This window comes from Pseudophryne corroboree, chromosome 1, assembly GCF_028390025.1.
Source record: "Pseudophryne corroboree isolate aPseCor3 chromosome 1, aPseCor3.hap2, whole genome shotgun sequence".
Lineage (NCBI taxonomy): Eukaryota > Metazoa > Chordata > Amphibia > Anura > Myobatrachidae > Pseudophryne > Pseudophryne corroboree.
The window spans coordinates 896,615,772-896,642,034 of NC_086444.1; the positions used below are offsets into that span (position 1 = coordinate 896,615,772).

At 45.5% G+C, this 26,263-nt stretch overlaps 1 protein-coding gene across 4 annotated transcripts in view; it reads right to left on the reverse strand.

Moving 5' to 3' along the window:
* The window catches only part of PRSS12 (serine protease 12), a 363,418-nt gene that overhangs the window by 224,449 nt on the left and 112,706 nt on the right, over positions 1 to 26,263 (reverse strand). For all 4 annotated transcript variants that reach the window (XM_063920221.1, XM_063920220.1, XM_063920222.1 and 1 more), the window contains one exon: positions 6,125 to 6,297. In XM_063920221.1, the coding sequence (XP_063776291.1) occupies positions 6,125 to 6,297 (173 nt within the window). The remainder of the gene's footprint in view (positions 1 to 6,124; positions 6,298 to 26,263) is intronic.

Below are 26,263 nucleotides of genomic sequence, written 5' to 3' on the forward strand. Positions count from 1 at the left end.
CACCCTGCTACTCTGCATAGCAGCTCAGTGTTGTGTTTAATGCTGGGAGAAGACTGGGGTCAGCTCAGCAGCTGCCTGGGGTGCTGGACTTGCCCCCAGTGTGACGTGTAATTGGGGCGCGACATGCGGTCACACCCACACAATGGCACAACAGGATGCTAGGCCACACCCCTTCTCCAGCGGGCTTGCCTACAGAGTGCTCACTTAAAGTCTCGCTGGCCAAAATCTAAATATTGGAAAATAGGCGAATGCAAATATAAATTAATGCTTTCTCTGTAATATCCCTGTTGATAAATAGAAGAAAGCGGTGATAGCCCCATTCTCCTGCAGAAGAAGCTGGAGAAAGAAGTTATCACTGCTTGATAAATGACCCCTAAGAATCACTTAAACTGTTGTAAGTGCCTTCATACATGCCGTAAGTCTTCGACTTCTATCATATGTAATCATTTATAGGCATGTGTCTAAAAACCCCAGTGTTTTGATTTTGGTTCTCTTATATCATTGTGTTTGACCACTCTCAACTGTTTTGGTTTGGATTAGGTTAAGTTTAAAATCGATTTTTTTTAAAAACAATAAAAACCAATAAAAACAGGTAAAATTATTTTTGCAATCTAAAAATCTGAATGCCGAAAGCAGGAAGATCAGAACTGGGAAACTGTTCGGATGGGATCTCCTCGGGAGATCTGGACCAGGTTTTGGTTCGGTTCATATCAACAAAATTTGGGTGGATTCAGATTTCTGGAGAACCGAGCCACTAATAATTTATAAGCATTATTCTTCAGAAAACTATAGTACTGCTAATGAACAATGAAATAATGAAATCAGATATTTACACAAGTTTACACATCTATTAATCTCATTTGTGAGTTGTGCTGAATGAGAAGTGTGCGACTGCTGCCACTGCCACAATTTTCCACCTTGCGGGGTGCCTTTATTCACTGTATAGAAAGGTGCATTGCATCTTCCTGCTGCAAAACTTCTCTGGTACTTGACCTGCAAGATCACGTCACGTGTGCGGGGCAGTGGGTGTCAGCCCAGGGCACCTTTGTTTGTGTATTATATGTTCAGTAATGCAGTTCTGGTATATTATTTTATTCATGGTGGGGTCTATTCCAGTGGCATAACTCCCGGAGGCAGTGGAAGCATCGGCATCCGGGGCACCAGCTGTCAGGGGGGCACAAGGAGGTTAGGAAGGAGTAGTGGTAGATCTTCAAGGGGGCTGTTGAGAAATAACAGAGGTCTCTTCATAAATTTCACAACTGATTTCCTACAGTCAGTGATGTCTTTGCTCAGCAGTTCCCCTTAGTGCATACTTACTTTTCTGGCTGCTCTCTCCGGGACGGGGCAGGGCAATGATGCGCTGAGGAGGTGGGGCGGAGGCGGTATGGGGCTTGGTTACTGGGTTGCGTCATTTAAGCCATGCCACCATTCTGTAATGCCGATATTACCAGCATTATACTGCAGGGGGCGTGGCTATGATGACGCGATTCAACAAGAATCGCGTCATTGACTGCCCGGAACGCCCACTTTACTCACTAATGGGCGGCCGGGCAGGGGGGACCACAAAAATCGGGAGACTTGCCTGCTCTTCCCAAATCTAACTCTCTCTGCACATGTTATATCTGCCCCCCCTGCAGCGCACATGGTATTGCTTTTGCGATCAGGTCTGAATTAGGCTTATAGTTACAGACTATACACAAGTGATAGTAATACATGTGTAAATTCCTGTAAATAATACTTGTTGCCTGTTACTCCAGCAAGCAATGGTGATGGATATCGACCCACCATAAAAATAATGGAACGCTGAAGTAAGCATGATGGCCTATAAAACACGAAAGGAACAGGTTGTGTGCAAAATGTAATTTACATTGTGGTTTCCATTTTGTTATTGTGGTGTGTGGTGTGTTCTGGTTATAGCTGCATGAAGACATAGATTAGGCTAATTTAACCCTACTGGAGTCAGCAGCTCCACCAGGCTGGGTGAACTTTGTACTTATTTGCCATTGCTATTAGGGCAATTGGTCCATGAAAGTCAAGTCAAGTCTACTGATTTGCTGGCCACTCTTTCTTCTGTTACCATACTATTTTATTTACATATTAAAGCTGACCAATTTTCATGCCACTCTCAAGTCACAGATAGATAGATAGATACATAGATAGATAGATAGATAGATAGATAGATAGATAGATAGATAGATAGATAGATAGATAGATAGATAGATAGATGTGGTTATAATGGTTATTTATTATGAATATGGAGCAGAACCTGTCATCAGCAGCTAGAGCATTTATGTTCATGAGAAGGATGATTAATGGAAAATTTGTAAGCTTGAAGAGAAAAAATGTACACTGCTCAAAAAAATAAAGGGAACACTTAAACAACACAATGTAACTCCAAGTCAATCACACTTCTGTGAAATCAAACTGTCCACTTAGGAAGCAACACTGACTGACAATCAATTTCACATGCTGTTGTGCAAATGGAATAGACAACAGGTGGAAATTATAGGCAATTAGCAAGACACCCCCAATAAAGGAGTTGTTCTGCAGGTGGTGACCACAGACCACTTCTCAGCTCCTATGCTTTCTGGCTGTTGTTTTGGTCACTTTTGAAAGCTGGCGGTGCTTTCACTCTAGTAGTAGCATGAGACGGAGTGGCTCAGGTAGTGCAGCTCATCCAGGATGGCACATCAATGCGAGATGTGGCAAGAAGGTTTGCTGTGTCTGTCAGCGTAGTGTCCAGAGCATGGAGGTGCTACCAGGAGACAGGCCAGTACATCAGGAGACGTGGAGTAGGCCGTAGGAGGGCAACAACCCAGCAGCAGGACCGCTACCTCCACCTTTGTGCAAGGAGGAACAGGAAGAGCACTGCCAGAGTCCTGCAAAATGACCTCCAGCAAGCCACAAATGTGCATGTGTCTACTCAAATGATCAGAAACAGACTCCATGAGGGTGGTATGAGGGCCCGACGTCCACAGGTGGAGGTTGTGCTAACAGCCCAACCCCGTGCAGGATGTTTGGCATTTGCCAGAGAACACCAAGATTGCCAAATTCGCCACTGGCGCCCTGTGCTCTTCACAGATGAAAGCAGGTTCTCACTGAGCACATGTGACAGAAGTGACAGAGTCTGGAGATGCCAATGAGAACGTTCTGCTGCCTGCAACATTCTCCAGCATGACCGGTTTGGCAGTGGGTCAGCAATGGTGTGGGGTGGCATTTCTTTGGGGGGCCGCACAGCCTCCCATGTGCTCACCAGAGGTAGCCTGACTGCCATTAGGTACCGAGATGAGATCCTCAGAACCCTTGTGAGATCATATGCTGGTGCGGTTGGCCCTGGGTTCCTCCTAATGTAAGACAATGCTAGACCTCATGTGGCTGGAGTATGTCAGCAGTTCCTGCAAGACGAAGGCATTGATGCTATGGACTGGCCCGCCTGTTCCCCAGACCTGAATCAAATTGAGCACATTTGGGACATCATGTCTCACTCCATCCACCAATGCCACGTTGCACCACAGACTGTCCAGGAGTTGGCGGATGCTTTAGTCCAGGTCTGGGAGGAGATCCCTCAGTAGACCATTCGCCACCTCATCAGGAGCATGCCCAGGCATTGTAGGGAGGTCATACAGGCACGTGGAGGCCACACACACTACTGAGCCTCATTTTGACTTGTTTTAAGGACATTACATCAAAGTTGGATCAGCCTGTAGTGTGTTTTTCCACTTTAATTTTGAGTGTGACTCCAAATCCAGACCTCCATGGGTTAATAAATTTGATTTCCATTGGTAATTTTTGTGTGATTTTGTTGTCAGCACATTCAACTATGTAAAGAACAAAGTATTTAATAAGAATATTTCATTCATTCAGTTCTAGGATATGTTATTTTAGTGTCCCCTTTATTTTTTTGAGCAGTGTATATACACAGATGCTATCTTAGTGCTTCCAGCTAATGCAGGAAGGTCACTTGAGGCCTTGCTTGGGATGATCAAAGTGTTTATCAGCTTCTCAAGTGTCAGTTGGGGCAAGTCCCCTGTACTGGATTCCTGACCAGCTGCCACTCCAGCCTCTTAACTACAGGTGATTAGCATACTTAAATGTTTCTCACAGGAATGTAAACCTATTTACACTGCAGAACACAAGCCTGGCTATTGCAATTAATTGAGAAGATCACCTACCTCTATAGTTTAATTTATCTTTATTTATTTATTTATTTATTTATTTATGCAAATAGATTTTCTATAGAGCTATAAAAGAGTATTTTCCAAAATTCCATTTCAGTACATTGGTCTGATTTACTTACTCTTTTATCAAGCTTTATGTGAAATACAAAAATCTTGAAACACATTATCAGTAAGCTCTTTAATACCCTTTTCAGACATGCATTAAAATACCGGACTGATGCACTTCAACGCGCATCAACCCAGGATTTTGGTATGTCTAAATGGAAACATCTGCGACCCTTCTCCCGACCAGGGTCATGGACATCAGACTCGGGAATTTGTCAGCATGCTAGACCGGGTAATTTCCTGGGTCTGATGTCTGAAAGGGGTAATAGTAAACTCTGATTCTGGTTGTCTTTGGTCTTTTAACAAAGTGTTAATATGGTCATGTGTTACTTCAAATACTATAAATACAAGTAATGTGCCTCTAGATTTGTTTATTAATATCTCATTATGGCAAGTAGTGGACAAGGTTTCTTAGATATCTACTGTTCGGAAGAAGAGGAAAAGAAAGAGGAATGACAACAGATAATTACTTGGTTATATGGGTTTTTATAGTGAGTAAATCCTCAATATGCCAGTCGTTCTCAATGTTAATCCTCATTTATCCACGTCAGATAATGTTTTTATAATATCTGCTTGTGGAAATTGGGGGGGGGGAGGGGGGGATTACTGTACAAATGGCAAGATATGGATCCTCTCTGGGCATCTCCCAGAGAGGAGATTTTACATGTCGGCAAATATGTTCCTGCCCCTTGAAGAGAGTTTAGGCGTGATCAGTTTGTTTGATTTATGGGTGGTCATTCCGAGTTGTTCGCTCGCTAGCTGCTTTTAGCAGCATTGCACACGCTAGGCCGCCGCCCTCTGGGAGTGTATCTTAGCTTAGCAGAATAGCGAACGAAAAGGGATCCGGTCTGAAGATCGACAGTGTCTAGGTCGACAATGTTTAGGTCGACCACTATAGGTCGACAGTCACTAGGTCGACATGGATGGAAGGTCGACAGGGTTTCTAGGTCGACATGTGCTAGGTCGACAGGTCTAAAGGTCGACATGAGTTTTTTAAAAAAAAAATATTTTTTTGAATTTTTTCATACTTAACGATCCACGTGGACTACGATTGGAACGGTAAAGTGTGCTGAGCGAAGCGGTAGCGGAGCAAAGCGAGCCATGCGAGGGGACGCGGTGCACTAATTTGGGATCCCGGTCACTCTACGAAGAAAACGACACCAAAAAAAAAAAAAATCCTCATGTCGACCTTTAGACCTGTCGACCTAGCACATGTCAGTAGACACTGTCGATTTGATGAACCACACCCAACGAAAGATTAGCAGAACTGCTACTAAATAATTCCTTGCAGTTTCTGAGTAGCTCCAGACCTACTCCTAGATTGCGATCACCTCGGTCCGTTTAGTTCCTGGTTTGACGTCACAAACACGCCCTGCGTTCGACCAGCCACTCCCCCGTTTTCCCAGCCACTCCTGCGTTTTTACCTGGCACGCCTGCGTTTTTTAGCACTCTCCCTGAAAACGGCCAGTTTCCGCCCAGAAACACCCACTTCCTGTCAATCACACTGCGATCACTCGAGCGATGAAAAAACGTCGCTCGAGCTTGTGCAAATCTCCAAAGTTTTGTGTTAAATTACTTAGCGCATGCGCGCTGTGTACCATGCGCATGCGCATTTTCCACCTAATCGCTGCATTGCGAAAAACGGCAACGAGCGAACAACTCGGAATGACCACCATTATTCTCTAAGGTTACCCAAAAAGTCTTAACGATATCATATTACCACTTTCAAAGATGATCTGATAAAGGCTTTTGAAATAGTTATTTCATATATTGGGTAATTCATCGCTCTAGATTAAACCTCCCAATAGATAGGCCTTAAATGCTGCACAATATTTATTTACCGTGCAAAAAACTACATGTGACCGCAGCTGCTACTTTCTGTGGACACGCTCCACCTTGCCAGATGTTTTTTTCACACAGGAGTATATTTTCTTCATCACCACGGCAACGTATATCATTCCAAAGAGATGGAATCACTCCAGATAATGGTATCTTCTTTGCTTCCCCTTTATTGCTGTCGAAGACATAAAAAAAAAGAGCTATGGAATTTACCACTTTATTTATATAACATATGTGAATCACCATATATTTTAATATTTATGACTAAATATAGACACAACATTACCAAAACAGGATGTTTTGTTAGATATCAGGCCTCTGTTTATGTCTGGAAACATTTCCTGCATTTAAAAACATACATTTACATATTTGTTATTATAGCATTCTAATAACATATACAGTACAATCATTATATGAGTAATAAATAATGAATACAACAAGGGTCCTTAACCAACCCCAACATGTTTTGTCATAACTGGTAGAGATTAGCACAGCTGCAGCAAATGTTGGCATGAATGGAGCTTTACACTAGCGGAACAGGCACAGAGGTGAGACGTTCCAGAACTACTGCTGAGTCCTGCTTCCATGGAATGCCATTCTGCACTTCTAGAATTGTCTATTAATACAGTTAGGACTACGCTATGCAAATATTTTGCGAGAACACTTAAAAGGCCCTTGGTGTATAAATGAGCCTACTCGTTCATACTTGCCTACTCTCCCGGAATGGTCGGGAGCCTCTTGGAAATCGGGTGGCACTCCCGGCCATCCACAAACAAGTGGGCAAGTCTACCACATTCAGCAGACCCCTGCCTCAAACCCCCACTCACCGGCCGTTCACGGACAAAAGTGGGCATGGCGATGACGCGATTCATGCTAAATTGCGACATCGTAGCCTCGGCCCATGCTTGGCAATGCCGGTAATGTGGGTATTGTAAGGCTGGGCAGCGATGACGCGATCATGTCTCCACGCCCCCAGACCAAGCCCTTTTGGAAAATGCGCCCCCTTCCTGTGTGACCTAGCTGCTTTCTCCTGGAAAGAAGGGAAATATGGCCTACTTTCACAGCTAAGCACAGTGATTTGCAGCTAGAGGGAGTGGGACTGATACAGAGTTGTATGCAAGTCGCCCATAATTTTGGATTATGTACATGAGGAACAATGCATTTATATACCTAAAAGGAGGGCATGACATTGCAACTAGGTGGCGCCGCATCATGGGAAATGCTGTGATAGCGAAGTATGCCCCCAGTTCTTGTCACTGTGGGGACATGGCCAGCTACTGGTCATGCCCCCAGTCAATCCCTCCACAGAATAGATGCCAAGCACATGTACAGCGAGTGAGAGGGGGGCTTCCAACTCCCTTCTCCTACCACCACGGGACACTGTGGCCAAAAAATGGGGCTTCCCTGCCATAATTGGGACAATTGGGAAGTATGCATTTATTTGTCCATATGTAGGGGGCTATTCAGAAAAAAAATCCGTGACCATATACTCACATGCTGGGGGCCACCCAGCATAAGTGGCATCACCCCACAATGCCTTGGCAATTTAATTGTGAATGCATTGAAAAGAGGTTGACCCCTGACTGCACATATGAAAACCACCCCAGGTGACGTCATAGGCCGGCCCCGAAATTGGCCATGACTTTCCTGCGTTTCCCGATCTCCTCCCCTCTATCGCAAGGAGATTGACAGGAAGAGGGCATTTCTGGATGGCAACTGACCATTTTCTGGGAGTGTTTGAAAAACGCAGGTGTGTCCAAGCGTTTGCAGGGAGGGTTCCTGACGTCAATTCTGGTCCCAGACAGGCTGATGGGATCGCAGTGGCTGAGTAAGTCCTGGACTGCGCAAAGACTGCACAAAATCTGTTTGTGCAGCTCTGCTACACATGCGTTCGCACACTAGCACAGCTAAAATACACTCCCCCCGTAGACAGCGGCTATCCGATTGCAGGGCTGCAAAAATCACTGCCCAGCGATCAGGTCGGAATTACCCCCTATATGCTATGCTAGTATTCTGTACCTGCACTGGTTGTACACACTGCCAGCAGCAACCTACACAGTGTCCCCCAGATGGCTGCCTTGGATGGTTTCTCTGTCGGCATGATGTACTACTTGTGGATCTATTTCATACCATACCATATCATACTATTACACACGTCAGTTTTCCCATATAGGTCCACAGCATAACCTTTGTAGTGCGCTCAATATGGCTGCCTCACCTGGTACGCTCGTGGATAGAATAAAACATGACTTGGATCTGATGGTTATGTTGGGACACTACCCATAGTGCTAGGTCGCTGCAACCACTCATTTTGTGTCATCTCTTCTAGCCGTGACCTATTCCATCCACATTAATCCTACATGGTGTACCCAAGATGGCTGCCTAACCTGGTACCTATCATGGGTGGAATATACAGTATAACCAATAGAAGTTATTACCCAAAATGTCTGCACTAACCCTGCATTATGCTTACTGTGCTCTCTAGGTTGATTATTTTTGTATGTTTTTCTGTTTGATGTAATTCCAATGCCCTTGTACAATATAGCATGATTTCGATATATGTAAAGCAACTTTGAGTCCTGCAGGAGAAAATGCTTTATAATTAAAATTATTATTATTATTATTATTATTATTATTATTATTATTAATGCTGTTCAACATATTTATCAATGAACTAGAAATAGGCCTGGAAAGCACAGTGTCAATCTTTGCAGATGATACTAAACTGTGTAGGGTAATTAATTGGATGTGGAGTCCTTGCAGAATGATCTATCTAAACTTGAACTCTGGGCGTCTAAATGGAAAATAAGGTTCAATACAGACAAATGCAAGGTTATGCATTTTGGGACTAAAAACAAACTTGCATCCTACATATTAAATGGGGAACACCTAGGGGAAACAGAGTTGGAAAAAGATTTCGGGGTATTCATTGAAAATAGGCTTAATAACCGTACACAATGTCAAAACGCAGTAAAGAAGGCAAGTAAGGTGCTAGCATGCATAAAAAGGGGAATTGAGACAAGGGACTCGGCAGGGCCGTCTTTTCGTATGGGCTCAATGGGCTCTTGCCCAAGGGCCCCAGGAGTATAAGGGCCCTAGGCTGATAGCTGAGGGTCTCCTCTTTCCAGGGATACCAGATTTTTTAAAATCGGCCCCGGGGAACCGGAGATATCTGACTTGAAAGCAGTGGTCCCCATCCAAGCCTGTTAATCGCTCTTCCCAGCTAGATAACTTCGATTCTGTCTGACTTAGAGTTTTTCTGACGGTATACTCCAAAAACTGGGACTTTCCCCTTTCGGTGGACACTGGCAGTTTGTCTCTACTGTGCCCAGAACCAGAGATATCAGCCTTTCAGCAGCCGGTTCCTGCTCCAGCTCCACACGCCTAATATGCAGTTTTAGATTTTCGTTGCTGGATTGCTGTCTCCAGAACTCTGACCCCCTAAGTCTCCGGAACCTACTGACAGGTGGGACTCTCTAGTTTATTATCCCATTCAAATCTAAGAAATATATTTTCAGGAACTTGAGATATCTGCAGTCAAGCAAGCTGCCCTCCCACCGGAAAATGATAAATATTAAGCCCACTCCACTATCCACCCCTCACCTACGTATTAAACACTCCCTACCACCCTGGAAGTCATGTACCAGGGCTTCGTCATTCAGCCCAATGCCCCCTTCTACCGTTTATCTCCATCTGTGCAGTAAAGGAGTAATTAGAGAAATTACTGCTCCAGGTCCTACATGCTGAGCTGAAGATAGAACACCCACTACCGCCCGCAGGGCATCAAAGCTGCCGCTGATAGCACCCCCCACCCCTACCGCAGGAGGATGGGTAGAGGGCCCAGTGCATTGCTGTGCCCAGGGGCCTACACTGCTGTTAAGATGGCCCTGGGACTCGGATGTAATCATGCCGCTGTATAAGGCATTGGTACGTCCGCACCTGGAATATTGTGTTCAGTTTTGGGCACCATTGTATAAAAAAGACATCAGTGAACTCGAAAGTGTTCAAAGGCGAGCTACTAAATTGATTAAAGGCCTAGAAGGACTGGACTATAAGTAAAGACTAAGTAGGCTGAATATGTATACACTAGAAAAGAGGCGCCTAAGAGGAGATATTATTAATATCTTCAAATATGTAAAGGGTCATCACAAAGAGTTATCAGAGGAATTATTTATTAAAAGAACACAGTTTAGGACCAGGGCCGGTTCTGGGGCTCTGTGCGCCCCGGACGGCAATAGGGGGCATGGCTTTGTACAGGGGGCATGGTCATTTATGCCCCCTGCACAGACTGAAATGATGTGCGGTGCGAGGACCTTTGCTGTGCAGTGCGCGATGACGTCATCGCGCACCGCACAGTAAAGGACCTGTCCACAAAGGGAAACTAGACACGCACGCGTCTAGTTTCCCTTCACAGCGGCCAGCGGCGGCGGGGGGCAGCGGGCAGTGGGGGGCACAGCAGCAGCGGATCTTGCCCTGGTGCGGCACCCTCCGGAAGGCGCCCTGCGCCCTCCGGGAGGCGGTGCCCCGGGCAAAAGTCCTGCTTGCCCGTGGCAAGATCCGCTACTGTTTAGGACATGCGGGCACTCGCTGCGACTAGAGGAGAGAAAGTTTCGAACGCAACGGAGGAAAGGGTTCTTCACTGTTAGGGCAATCAGGATGTGGAATTCCCTGCCAGGGAAGGTGGTAATGGCGGACTCTGTAATTGGATTTAAAAAAGGAATGGATAAATTTCTGAATGAAAAAGCTATCCAAGTTTATAATACTTAAAATATCAGCGTGGTTAATCCGGGGGTAACATGAGTTATAGTAGCTAACTAGTCATAAAACATTATTTAGCTAGTATGTAGAATCATCACAACTTAAAACAGGTTGAACACGATGGGCAATTTGCCTCTATTCATCCTTAAATACTATGTTACTATGTTACTATGTTACTATGTATTACATAATAGCTGGTCTGGATTATAAAGGAAACCAAAAAATGACCAGAGATGCCCAAAAAAGAAAATATGTTATGTTCATGGAGAAACACCTTCTCCTCTATCAGAAATCAGTAAGTAAGTCCCAGAAATGTTTACGATGTGTATATATCTGGTGCAAAATAGCTAAATCCTTTTTAATGTCCAGGCCTGAGTCATTGGCAGGCATATAGCACTTACCCCAATGCCTGACACATTGTACAAATGTCTTTGATTAGTATAAGACATACACTACGGTCTGGCACATAAAGCACATTACCAGATGCAATACAGGAACACCATCCTGACAGTCACATGACTGAGACCCCACTGAGATCTATCAGGAAACAGCAGCTGGCTAAACTGAAATCTTAATTATTGTCTGGAACCCAGTAGTTGCCTGGAACAACCTCCACAGCCTCACAAAGGCATTGGTGTGATATCATACTCCCAAATGTCCCTCTTATCTGTGGAATGCAATGTCCTGCAGGGGGGTGGGAATTTAGGGGACTGCACATCTCCGGGAGTGCAAGACCATGGAGCTGCAGCATGTTGCGAGGTATGCAAAAAGCTGCGACTACATCCCCTTCAGTTAAAGTACCCTCTTAACTTTAAGACATCATCTATTGGGAATAGTAACCTGTAGCGAGCAAAGTGGTGCAAATCACCATGCCCAAAGCATGGCGAGCGAAGCACGCCCGCAATGGCACACGTTTGTACTGTTGGTGACCAGATAACAAGAGAGATCATTGATTTGGGACAAAATATCAGAGCTTTAAGGACATGGAACTGCACTAGTGCCCACACTTGACATCCAGGTACATTGACTGGAGGGGATATAGACACAACCATATGCGATATCCAAATAAAAGAAAGGTATAAAGGCCAGTGCAGTTTTAAATAAAGTGTATTTAAAACTGAAGCGTTTGTGGAGTGACAGTTGGAGCTGTTGAGAGAGGAAAGCAGCTATGGTTACTGAGCAGCTGAGAGGGAAACCTACAGGAGAGGGGAGAGAACTTAGAAGAAGACATAAATGAGCAGCAGAGAGAGAGAGAGAGAGTTAGCAGGAGGGAGTGACGCAGCAGTGAATGAAAAACATAAGTTATATAGAGTGACACTGGGGCTAATTCAGACCTGTTCGCTCGCTAGGGTATTTTTGCAGTCCTGCGTTCGCATAGTCCCCGTCCATAGAGGAGTGTATTTTCACTTTGTAAGTGTGCGAACGCATGTGTAGAAAATGTGTACAAACAGATTTTGTGCAGTCTCTGAGCAGCCCAGAACTTACTCAGCCGCTGCGAACACTTCAGCCTGTCCGGAACTGGAATTGACGTCAGGAACTCTCCCTGCAAATGCTTGGACACGCCTGCGGTTTCCAAACACTCCCAGAAAACGGTCAGTTGGCACCCACAAACGCCTTCTTTCTGTCAATCTCCTTGAGAACGCCCGTGCGAATGGATTCTTCGCACAAACCCATCGCTGAGTGGCAATCCGCTTTGTACCCGCGTGACACGCCTGCGCATTGTGGTGCATACGCATGCGAAGTTTAGACCTGATCGCCCGCTGTACGAAAACGCAGCCTAGCGATCAGGTCTGAATTAGGTCCACTGTCGCTATCCTGCTGACACCTCCAGACCATAACTGCTGACTTTTAGTCAGGTCGGCTCAACAGGGGGCAGAGCTCTGGAAAAGAGGAAGGTCCAGGGGCGTAGAGACATGATCACATCATCACATCCCTGCCACCCACATGCAATGCCCACATTACCGGCAAGTAAAGCGCGGGGAAGGGGGGAGACATGGCTACGATGACGCGACTCTGCTCAATTTGTGTCATCGACGACCGGGGGAAGGGGGGGGGGGAGGAGGGAAATGAGGCTGACTCTGGGAGACTTGCCTACTTTTCTGGCGGAGCCCAAGCGCCACCTGATTTCTGATTTTTGGGAGCCACCCAGGAGAGTAGGCAAGTATGCCCCAGACAATAGCAAAGAGTGCAGTAAGTGACAGAGATGGAGGAGTTTGTAGTAGGCTCCGACTGGGCTCCCTCCTCTCTAGCTGGCAGCACCGTAGCCCTGGGCACTAGGGTCACTAGGCGACCCTAGCGGTGTCCCGGAGTCTAGGGCACATGCGCGAAACACTGTAAAAATGGTGCACCACCATTTTCCTGGTGATTTCTGCAGCATTGCTGCTGCTGACGCGGGACCCCGGAGGGTAAGTATGGAAAAAAATGGATGAAGGGTGTGCGGTGAGGGCCCCACTGGACCCCAGAGGCCCTTGTACACCACACATATTGCACCCATTATAAATATGAAAGTGTACCGCGGCCCATGAAATTTCGGGCAGCCTCAGGGTTGCAAATTTAAAAGAAATCCTTATTTTAAGGGTACAAATGTCTGGACTTGGTTCAGAACTCCTAGGACCCTCCTCTCCACTGAATAATTAAGTAATTAGAAGTTTTCAGTTAGATTAATTGGACCAATAATATTACGTCATTACTGGGGTATAATTCTACAAAGTGCCGAATAATGGGTTAAAAGACGTGGGACAGGTATATGGGGGTGTTGTATGGGGAAGTAGTTAAAATACCGCTAGTCGGGATCCCGGCACTCACAATGCTGATGCTGTAAACCCAACTAGCAGTAAAATGACGCAGCCGGAATCCTGGAAACACAGGCTATTCTCACTCTGTGGATGTCCGCAACACCCATAGAGGGAGAATAAAACCTGTGGCAAGCGCAGCGATCCCGCAAGGGGCTTTCTAGTGCTCACCCCGCTGCCGGCATTACGGTGGACAAGATTCCACTGATGGGATCATGGCAGCCGGGATCCCATCCACCGGATTCTCATACTGATCCTGTTGTATGGATGGGACAGGTGTTTTAAACATCTCAGGTAGGAGTGACAGGTGTTTGTTTGTGTAAATTAAGTGGCCTCAAATTACCCCCAAAATCAACTTTTAAAAAGAAATTTAAAAAAAAAACTATTTATTTAAACCAAAAAGATTATTTTTTTAAAATAATTTTTTACATTAAAAACAATGAACAAATCTGCCATTGTTTGGGGATAGTAGTGAAAATCTATAGTGTTATCTAATATTTTTTTGGTGGGGGAGTTATATGTGTGTTGGGGGAGGGGTGTACAGGCTGATTTACACCTTTTTTTTATTTAAATTTACTGTTTTTGCCAGAAAACATATCATGCTCAATTTCTTTCAATTGGATTGAATGAGAATTAGGAGCACGCCTACCTGCATCCAATAAAAAATGGGCGCAAGAGGCGAGTTAATATTTTTTGCAAAAATAACGCACCTAACTAGATATGCCCCTATATTTGCAATACCTATACAGACAGTGGATTCCATGGAAAACCGTTTCAGTATCTTTAATATAAATATATTTAATACACAGTTGTTTTTTTCCTGGGACTGACCCACTGTTCCACCCATAGGCCGCAGTGGTGGTGGCGGCGGGGAATTCAGAAACCCTTTCTCACTTGCCGCTCTGCTTAGCAAAGCATCTATTCACTGTGAGAAAGGGGCAGGGGGCATAGCCAACAACTCAGAGAGGGCAGGGTATGCCCCCCATAGTGTAGAAAATGGGATCATGGTATTCCCGCAAAACCATGCTCTCTTTTCCCAAGGTCACACCAGCTTTTCGGAGTAGTCCAGACTCGGGACGCAGAATGATGGGAGGTACTGTATGCTCAACAAGATAACAAGAAAATTGGGTCCTAATGTGAACATAAAGACCCCTGTAGTAGCCTGAGTTACACAAAAATGAACTTGGACTTTCTACCGTTTGCCGGACATTAATTAAAAATAAAGAGTTTATTTAATCAAATAGGAGTCTAACTGACAATGACAAAAGGGTTACAAAAGAAAATTGTTCATATACTGTGTGTGTAGGGTAATAAAGTGTATGCATGCACTGATTATATTGTTGAGTAACCTACAGTATGTATAATGGACAGATTAAGGCAGGGGTGACAGCGGCAGTCGCCCCTTGGCCCTCACACAGTCCATTGTCAATTGGAGGAGTCTCCCTTCGGCGGCTCAGCCATTCAGTAACAGCAGCTGATGTGGAGCTCCTCCATGCACAGTCAGTCTCATGGGATAGTGAAAGGGAATCTTGTGAGACAGTGACTGTAAGCTCCGGTGCGCTGTCCCTGCTGCCTGCTCCGGTGATGTCCTTGCTACAGCTGCGTGAGTGTTGCGGACCGGCTTTGTGTCTCCATGTGTGTCTATTGCGGTGGGGTGTAAGGTTTAGGGGGGTTCTCTTGCGAAACTGTTAGTTAATAAATAAATAAATAAATAAATAACTAGTTTATGGGAAGTCCCAATTCCCTTTCTTTGTGTCTATCTGTTGAAAGTTTGAAACCTTGCTTCTCACCCAGGCCAGGATATAGGGAAGAACTTCTGAAAAGGTAGAATCCCCCAGTAAGGTATCTCTCACCTGTACCCACACCATATAATTTACACCCTTACCACACCAAGCAGTGGCATAGCATCTGCCCATGCAGACCCCGTGACAGCTTGAGGTTGCCGGCGCTGATGCTCCAATAAGTGTTTATGCAGTTTATGGGGTCTATTCAATTGGTGCCGGTTTTTCTGACAGTCGGTAAAAACTGCACTTTTCGACAGAAATAGGTAAAATTTGCATTAGACCTACTCATTGACAGTGCTGTTTTTCCGACAGTCGGAAAAACCGGCACTTGTCGATAAAAACGTGGATTGGCGGATTAGCCCCGGATCCACGTGTTTTGTCGAATTAGCGCCAAATTCCGACAGGATTTTGGCCCATTTTCGACAATGCTGATTCGACTTTTTCTAGTGGTGGCCAATGTCTGAGAGTGCAGGTTGCAAAACTGGGGTATAAGGTATGTATATACAATTTTATTGGGGGGGAAAAGCACTATGATAAAACAATGACTCTACTCCCTTGTACATCCTGATTTCCAATGTCTCTTAAGTGTTCTCGGGTTTTCAGAAAAGACATTACAAGCAATCAACAGAGTATTACACTATTGTTTATTTGTGTTTTTTCTCCCTTTGGAAATCGGGATTTAAAGGGGAGCAGAGTCATTCTTTTATCATAGCACTTTTTTTCCCAATATAACTGTATATACATTAATTTTGGAGTTTTTAATGATAACTCATATATTGGTGAGAATAGCTGCTTTGAACTGTGAACAGTAAGATACCCAAAACTATTGTTTCAATTATCTGGGGTATAAGGTAGTCTTTTCCTGCAATGTCACATCCCTTGCAGAGAGGCCACACCCTTGCAGCAAGGCCACACACCCTTTTGGAGCGTGTGCACCTACAGCGCGCGTAAATTCTTTATTTTTAAAATGTCGATGAGGGTTGGGGAACATTTTTAACGGTTCACATTGGGAGCCAAATTGCCTAGAAAAGGCCCTGTTTGTTTTACCAACAGAAACTTTTTTGGCAGGGGGGAGCAAAAGTTAGTTACGCCCCTGACACCAAGGTATTACAGTTGTGTGCAAATATTATTTAAAAAAGCGGCCAGAGTGAAAAGCCACATAGTGTGTACTGTAAGTAACTTTACATAGGTAGCAAAATGTGCCTCCTTCCCTTGCATGTAACAAGAGCAGAACAGAAGAGCAGATGTACCAGGAATACAATAGGTGTGGCTTCACAGTGAATACAAAGATGTGGTACCCAATGCACATGCATTACTGTAAATAGCCAGAGAGTGCAGAAAAAAGTCAATGGGAGCATATGAATTGCTGACCAAACCAGATACAGTAGAAATCTTTTTTTCCCCCCATAGTTAACACTAATAAAAACATATGGAGCAGACTTCACATTTCTAAACTTAAAAGTAGATACTTTATTATTGAAAAACAAGTAGTCAGTGCAATATAATTTTGCCTTTAAATAACAGCTGCTGTACTAAAACCATACCCCCCAACATTTTTGACTTTAAAGTCAGGACTATGCACACGTGTCAGAAAAAAGGTTGGGGCCTCATGGAAAGGGGGTGGGCTTTGCAACACTATCATCCCCATTTTAAGCAATGTGGGGGCCTGGCCAGCATTGTCAGGGATCCCGGACTGCCCCCAGACTCTACCCTGTGGCCTGCAGTTAGGACGGTGGGACAGTCCCTGAAGAGCAGGACAGTTGGATGGCATGCTGAAACATCAATTGCATTAATGCCTGTAACTTAGATGCATTCGCGTAATCAGGTGCAGACTGTGTCCATCATAATTCTAATCATTTAAAGACCTATCCAGTGTTTGAGTAAGTCATCTGCAAACAGGTGCATATACAACTTTTTAATGGCCATCTTGGCTGAAAGTCATGTCAATACTCCCATAATGCCCTTAATTTACTTTGGAGGTGCCTACATACCCCCTCCAATCTCCGTCCCTGCGCCCTTGTCGCAAATTCAGCTTGCCAGGAAGTTTTGCGAGAAAGTAGTGGCAAAAGAGCATACAACTCTGAGTAAGGTCCTTTACTCATCTCCTCTTTCCATGGCAAACTGGACACTACAGTCCACATCAGGGATGCTGGTAAGATACATGCAACAACCAAGGTTACACTTAGCCTGCAAGGAAGGCATCACTAATTTGTTTCTCTAGTCATGATTGTGCTCACAATGGTTTTCTTATCTTACCCAAATTTTATTTAAACTGTCTACACTCCATATGAAATCAAGTTGAACCTCAGCCATGAATAAACTACCAACAACACACATATAAACTATATTACCAATTGCTAGTACCATAGGTGTTAGAACATGGGGGCAAGGGGGCGGCATGCTGCATAAAAAATATTTCATAGGCACCAGTCAATGTACTGGGTTGGGGGGCGCAGTGCGACCACCATCTAGGTTTACCACGGGTAGTGTCAGGATGGAAATAATCCCCATTCCTGCTGCTCCACCTCCTCTCTCCCCACAGCCCTTCTCCGCCTGCCTCCAGGCCCTCCTCTGCCCTGCAGCCACCTACAGTCAATAAAGTGTGTGGCCATAGCCAGATTAACGGGGTATTGCAGGGCATACTGTACCCCGGGACCCCCTTTGTCAGGGGCCCCCTGGCCAAAGCACACTGATATCACTAGCTATCCCTCTTAATGCGAGAGCCAGAATGCATTGCAGGCAGAGACACAGGAATATCATGTTTCATGAGCTACCGATGGAGCTTTCTGAGAGTCAGTATGCAGTGTAGGCAGAGACACAAGAATATCATGTTTCATGAGCTACCGATGGAGCTTTCTGACCAGAGGAGAGATAGGAGGGTGGAGAGAGCTGTAAGTGACATAGAGATCCCAGCTTCTCCTCCTCCCTGAGTCCTGTCCCAGTGTGTAAGGAGTACAGAGGCTAATGCTACAGTTGCAAGAAAAAGTATGTGAACCCTTTGGAATTTCATGGATTTGTGCATAAATTGGTCATAAAATGTGTTCTGATCTTCATCTAAGTCACAACAATAGACAAACACAGTATGCTGAAACTAATACCACACAAACAATTATATGTTCTCTTATTGAACACACCATGTAAACATTCACAGTGCAGGGTGAACCCCTAGGCTAATGACTTCTCCAAGAGCTAATTTGAGTCAGGAGTCAGCCAACCTGGAGTCCAATCAATGAGACGAGACTGGAGGTGTTGGTTAAAGCTGCCCTAACCTATAAAAACACACACCAGTTTTGAGTTTGCAATTCTCAAGAAGCATTGCCTGATGTGAACCATGCCTCGCAGAAAAGAGTTCTCAGAAGACCTACGATTAAGAATTGTTGACTTGCATAAAGCTGAAAGGGTTACAAAAATATCTCTAAAAGCCTTGATGTTAGTCAGTCCATGGTAAGACAAATTGTCTATAAATGGAGAAAGTTCAGCACTGTTGCTACTCTCCCTAGGAGTGGGCGTCCTGTAAAGATGACTGCAAGAGCACAGCACAGAATGCTCAATGAGGTGAAGAAGAATCCTAGAGTGTCAGCTAAAGACTTACAGAAATCTCCTGCACATGCTAACATCTCTGTTGACGAATCTACCATACGTAAAACACTGAACAAGAATGGAGTTCATGAGAGGATACCACAGAGGAAGCCACTACTGTCCAAAAAAAAACATTGCTGCACGTTTGAAGTTTGCAAAACAGCACCTGAATGTTCCACAGCATTACTGGCAAAATATTCTGTGGACAGATGAAACCAAAGTTGAGTTGTTTGGAAGGAACACATAACACTATGTGTGGAGAAAAAAAGGCACAGCACACCAACATCAAAATCTCATCCCAACTGAGAAGTATGGTGGAGGGGGCATCATGGTTTGGGGCTGCTTTGCTGCCTCAGGACCTGGACAGATTGCTATCATCGACGGAAAAAATAATTCCCAAGTTTATCAAGACATTTTGCAGGAGAACTTAAGGCCATCGGTCCACCAATTGAAGCTCAACAGAAGATGGGTGATGCAACAGGACAATGGCCCAAAGCACAGAAGTAGATCAACAAAAGAATGGCTTCAACAGAAGAAAATACGCCTTCTGGAGTGGCCCAGTCAGAGTCCTGACCTCAACCAGATTGAGATGCTGTGGCATGACCTCAAGAGAGCGATTCACACCAGACAACCCAAGAACATTGCTGAACTGAAACAGTTTTGTAAAGAGGAATGGTCCAAAATTCCCCCTGACCGTTGTGCAGGTCTGATATGCAACTATAGGAAACGTTTGGTTGAGGTTATTGCTGCCAAAAGAGGGTCAACTAGTTATTAAATCCAAGAGTTCACATACTTTGTCCGCCTTGCACTGTGAATGTTTACATGGTGTATTCAATAAAAACATGAGAACATATAATTGTTTGTGTGGTATTAGTTTCAGCAGACTGTGTTTGTCTATTGTTGTGAAGATCAGAACGCATTTTATGACCAATTTATGCACAAATCCAGGAAATTCCAAAGGGTTCACATACTTTTTCTTGCAACTGTATTCTAGCATGTGACAAGATAAATTATTTTATTTTTCTATGTGTATTTTAAGGTTGTTTAAGTTAAAATAGTTGTCTTTCAATTAGGTGGAGCTATAAACAGTACTCGGGCATTATTAAACTATTCGTTTAAAACTAATATACACAATTAATTTAAATGTAATATACACAATCTATACCTCCCAACATGACCCATTCCAGGAGGGATAAAAGGCTCTCTACCTGGAATTCCTTCTTAATTTATGATTACAAACACCTGTGTTGAAATAGCTTTCCTATCAATTAAATAGTTCAACACAAGTGACATAAATCATATATTAAGAGGGAAGTCCAGCTAGAGAGCATTTTGTCCCTCCTGAAATGGGACATGTTGGGAGGTATGCACAATCTAATATACATCCCCCACCTTCCACCGGGGCCCCCTGTCTTAAGTGCCCCGGGCACCCCCAATGCTTAATCCGGCCCTGTGTGTGGCTATTTATTGTGGGCTGACCCCCTCCTCTGGGACCTGCCTGCATCCTTCTCACCTTACCCCTCTTACCCCACAGCTCCCCTTTCACCCCCCGCCTTGCAGCAAACCCCCACCCACCACTAGAAAGATAGTAAAAGAGATATCTATATAAATCTAGAAACAGATATAGCCAGCCTCATCCAAGCTACAGCTAATCGCACCCGCGACTAGTTTACTTTGGGTAGAATTTATGGGCATGTGCATATAAGTCACAGCCACAGCACATAGATATTGCATTGTCTAACTGCAGGTGCCTTTAGACCAGTGGTGCAAGTAGAAAAAATGTCTTATAGGTACTGTGTGCGCGTGCCGAAGGCACGTGTGCCCAAAAAATGGGTGTGGCCAAATGCCACATGGGGCATGGCCAATTAAAATGGGAGCGTGATGCACATATGGGGGGAGGGGCAGATACACATATGACCCCAATAGTGCCAGATACATGTTGCCCCACAGTGCCAGATATACATTGCCCCAAAGTGCCAGATATACATTGCCCCACAGTGCCAGATATACATTGCCCCACAGTGCCAGATACACATTGCCTCACTGTGCCAGATACACAAATGACCCCAGAGTGCCAGATATACATTGCCTCACAGTGTCAGATACACATTGCCCCACAGTGTCAGATACACATTGCCCTACAGTGCCAGATACACATTGCCCCACAGTGCCAGATATACATTGCCCCACAGTGCCAGATACACATTGCCTCACTGTGCCAGATACACAAATGCCCCCAGAGTGCCAGATATACATTGCCTCACAGTGCCAGATACACAAATGCCCCCACTGTGTCAGATATACATTGCTCCCCAGTGCCAGATACACATGTCCCCCCAATGCCAGATGTGTCCCCAGTGCCAGATATGCCCCCAGTGCCAGATACAGAAATGCCCCCACAGTGCCAGATATGCTCCCAGTGCCAGATATGCCCCCAGTGCCAGATACACATGTCCCCGCAGTGCCAGATATGCCCCCAGTGCCAGATACACATGTCCCCGCAGCACCAGATATGCCACCAGTGCCAGATATGCATGTCCCCCCAGTGCCAGATATGCCCCCAGTGCCAGATACAGAAATGCCCCACAGTGCCAGATATACGCCCCCAGTGCCAGATATGCCCCCGGAGTGCCAGATATACATTGCCTCACAGTGCCAGATACACAAATGCCCCCACTGTGTCAGATATACATTGCCCCCAGTGCCAGATACACATGTCCCCCCAGTGATAGATATGCCCCCATGCCAGATACAGAAATGCCCCCACAGTGCCAGATATGCCCCCAGTGTCAGATACACATGTCCCCGCAGTGCCAGATATGCCCCCAGTGTCAGATACACATGTACCCGCAGCGCCAGATATACCCCCAGCAGGGCTGTAACTACGTGTGTGCCAGGTGTGCCTGGCACACAGCGCAGTTGCCCTGAGGGCGCAATGGCCAGTGGCATGTAATGAGTCAAATTGACTCATTACATGCCGCCTCTGCTGTGTGCCATGCGCCGCGCTGGAGAGGAGAGAGCAGCAGCCACGCCGGGCAGCGGAGAAGGAGGAGGAGGGAGGGGGACTGGAGCCGCAGCAGCACTATGTCATTGGTAGTAAGCGCCGCTGCAGCAGTCCCATCTCCTTCCGTGTAGGCTGCCCGGCACTGCTGTGAATGCTGGGATGCGGTTCCTCCATTCCAGCATTTACAGCGGCGCCGAGGGAGCTGCTAGCACGAGGAGCCTGACTGTCAGCGGGGAGATGGTAAGTCTCTCTCTCTCTCTCAGGGGGACACCGTCTGCCGTAATGTGTAAAAAGGGGGACTGGCTGCCGCAATGTGTTAAAAGGGGGACACCGCCTGCCGTAATGTGTAAAAAGGGGGACTGGCTGCCGCAATGTGTAAAAAGGGGGACACCGTCTGCCGTAATGTGTAAAAAGGTGGACTGGCTGCCGCAATGTGTAAAAAGGGGGACGCTGGCTGCTGCAATGTGTATAAAGGGGGACGCCGTCTGCCGTAATGTGTAAAAAGGGGGACTGGCTGCCGCAATGTGTAAAAAGGGGGACGCTGGCTGCTGCCATGTGTAAAAAGGGGACGCTGTCTGCCGTAATGTGTAAAAAAGGGGGACGCTGTCTGCCGTAATGTGTAAAAAAGGGGACGCTGCGTGCCGTAATGTGTAAAAAAGGGGACGCTGTCTGCCGTAATGTGTAAAAAGGGACACTGTCTGCTGTAATGTGTAAAAAAGGGGATGCTGTCTGCCGTAATGTGTAAAAAAGGGGACGCTGTCTGCCGTAATGTGTAAAAAAAGGGGACGCTGTCTGCCGGAATGTGTAAAAAGGGGACGCTGTCTGCCGCAATGTGTAAAAAGGGGGACTGTCTGCTGTAATGTATAAAAGGGGCTCTATCTGGTGTAGTGGTGCTACTGTGCAGCGTAATTTGAATAATGGAGACTACTGTGCACCGTAGTATGAATTGCTATTATTTTGTGGCCACGCCCCTTCCCATGAAGCCACGCCCCTATATATATTTTTTGCGCGCCTATGGCACGCACTGCCCTTATCTTGCATGGGGGGGCGCCAATGCTGTTTCTTGCACACAGCGCTAAAATGCCTAGTTACGGCACTGGCCCCCAGTGCCAGATATGCATGTCCCCCCAGTGCCAGATATGCCCCCAGTGCCAGATACAGAAATGCCCCCACAGTGCCAGATATGCCCCCAGTGCCAGATACAGAAATGCCCCCACATTGCCAGATATGCTTCCAGTGCCAGATATGCCCCCAGTGCCACATACACATGCTTCCCCAGCTGCTCAATGCTGCTGCTGTATTGATCCTGTGTGTGAGGGGAGGAGAGCGCAGCCTGCGCCTATCCTGCCCCTCAGTCTCTGGCAGCGGTGCAGGTGTCTACCTTTAATTCAGCACCGATCCGTGAGCCAATCAAAGCTCGCGGTCCGGCAGCCAATCAGGAGCCTTGGCTGCCGGACCGCGAGCTCTGATTGGCTCATGGGCCGGTGCAGAATTGAAGGTAGACACTGAGGGGAGGAGAGGCGCACGCTGCGCTCCCCTCTCCTCAAGCAGCAGCGGCGGTGAGCAGCAGCGGAGGGAGGGAGGGAGCGGCGGCCCATCGGCGGTGGGTACGGCGTACCCACGGCTAAATTCTTAAAGGTATGCCATACCAACCCGTACCCGCCCCACTTGCACCGCTGCTTTAGACGCACCTGAGCGCACCTAGTCACTGCCGCGAAATGATGAAGCTGACTACATCTTATATATATATATATTAGGTGAGTGGTGTGGTGACATTCAGCAATTTAGGGGTGCCAAAATTAAATAATAACTTCCCCCCCAAACCTAAAATGTTGTGGCACCCCTGTCCAGTACCACATGTAATTATCGTCAGGATTATGTTTTCAACATCTTTTATATAATAAAAAATCTGTTCTTTATAACAAATTAGTCAATCTCACCATGGAACTGACTCACTTTGATCAGGGTCACAGCGTTTAAGCTTGGTACATACTGAGCAATATATCGGACGTTCAACCGAATGGCAAATACAGTATCTATTGAGCCTGTCAGTAAGTGTGTACAACTGATATGTGAACAACATCGTTCACAGACATATCGCGTCGGCCCTGCAGCACAGCCGATGGACGATTTATCTACAGGTGACTGACATCTTAACTGGGTGGGCACACTTAAATACCCACCCAGCTGTGGCATCAGGCACGACATATAGGCCCTCACTCCGAGTTGTTTGCTCGCTGGCTGCTTTTAGCAGCAGTGCAAACGCTAGGCCGCCGCCCTCTGGGAGTGTATCTTAGCTTATCAGAAGTGCGAACGAAAGATTAGCAGAATTGCTCGAAAATCTTTTCCTGCAGTTTCTGAGTAGCTCCAGATCTACTCCTAGATTGCGATCACTACAGACTGTTTAGTTCCTGGTTTGACGTAACAAACACGCCCTGCGTTCGGCCAGCCACTCCCCCGTTTCTCCAGCCACTCCTGCATTTTATCCTGACACGCCTGCGTTTTTTAGCACACTCCCGGAAAACGGTCAGTTTCCGCCCAGAAACACCCACTTCCTGTCAATCACTCACCGATCAGCAGAGCGACTGAAAAGCGTCATTCGCCCCTGTGTAAAATTGCTTAGTTTTGTGTGAAATTACTTGGCACGTGCGCCCTGCGGCCCATGCGCAGAACAGCCGTTTTTTTGCCTGATCGCTATGCTGCAAAAAACGGCAGCGAGCGATCAACACGGAATGACCCCCATAGGGCGGACAAATGATAAGTGTGTATGCACTTACCAATCACTGCATAAGTTGGTGGGTCAGCTGACCCGTCGACCAGGTGTGTTCCCAGCTTTAGACTATTGAAAACAAATGTCTGACTGATTTTTGTTTTGATTTCGAAACATTTGAACTTTATTTATTTTATTTTCTGAAATTGATTAATAAAAGGATCAAACATTCTTTTTAATTCTTCACTGTAAAGAGTCTACCAAGTAGGATATGGCTGATTCCCTGGCAATATGCCTGGAGTCTAAATCTGGCTTTGACACAAAGGATTGACAGAATCACAGACACTATTTGATGATTGAACTCAATACATTAAGACATCATCATAAATCAGCAGATGAAGTAAACATTATAATAACATCCTCTGTGAGTCATTAGATTCTGTAAAAGGGGTCATTGCAAGAAGGCATAAAGAACCTGTCATTGTGTGGTTTATTGCCAAACTCTGCTCAAACCCTTACTATATAAATAGACTATAATTTTTATAATGCACAAAATAGAATGCATTAGTACTACATTAGAACTATAACTCTATTAGCAAAAAATATTTGATATATATAGAGGAACTAAATATAATAATAATTTTATTTATATACCACTCTTTCTCCAACAGGACTCAAGGCACTTGAAATAAAAATTAGGTGGTTTAAACCTCTAGACTGGGTCCGGCCTCTGTGTGCATCACATGCGGCATGCAATCATTAAGTGGAGTGTTTAAGAAGTGATTGTATTTAAGGCTTTGGCTTGTTAGGCCAAAGCCTCTTTTGTGGCCAACTTCCTCCCCTCCCCCTCCATTTGTTTTTGCTTGGATTTGGTGGTTTGTTGTGTTGCCCAGAGGCAGAACTCTGGGAGGCAACGAAGTAAGCTGCCGCCGGGCTCCTGCTTTGAAGGGGGGCACCTCTACTCCTGTTCCGTGTGTTCAGCGAAATTAATCAAGTAAGTTAATTGACAGCAGCCGGTACCTCTTCCATAGCTGACTTCCCAGCTAGTCACTGCACCTTACAAATCACACCCTCTTTAATATAGATACACAGGAAGCAGACACCTTACTGATGAAGCAATTTGCTCCTATAAAGGAAACATGAGAATTCTAACTATATGAAGTTATTTCTCTGACAATTACACGTAACTTCATATAGTTAGAATTCTCATACTTTCTATGCAAGAGCAGATATCTCCATCAGTAAGGTGCATGCTACCAGTGTAAAAGGTTGTGGGTTATAATCATGGATATGACACTTGGAAATTAATTGTCAGAGAAATAATCAGCATTGTGAGTGACTGAGCAGATCTATGTAGTGTGTGGTTGGACCACTACATAGATCTGCCTAGTTGCAACGGTTTTGTAGTAGCTTCATATAGTTAGAATTAGAGATGAGCGGGTCGGTTTTACTAGGTGTTACTCTGATCTCAAAACGGCATCTTATTGGCTCACGGATGATATATAGGGGGGAAG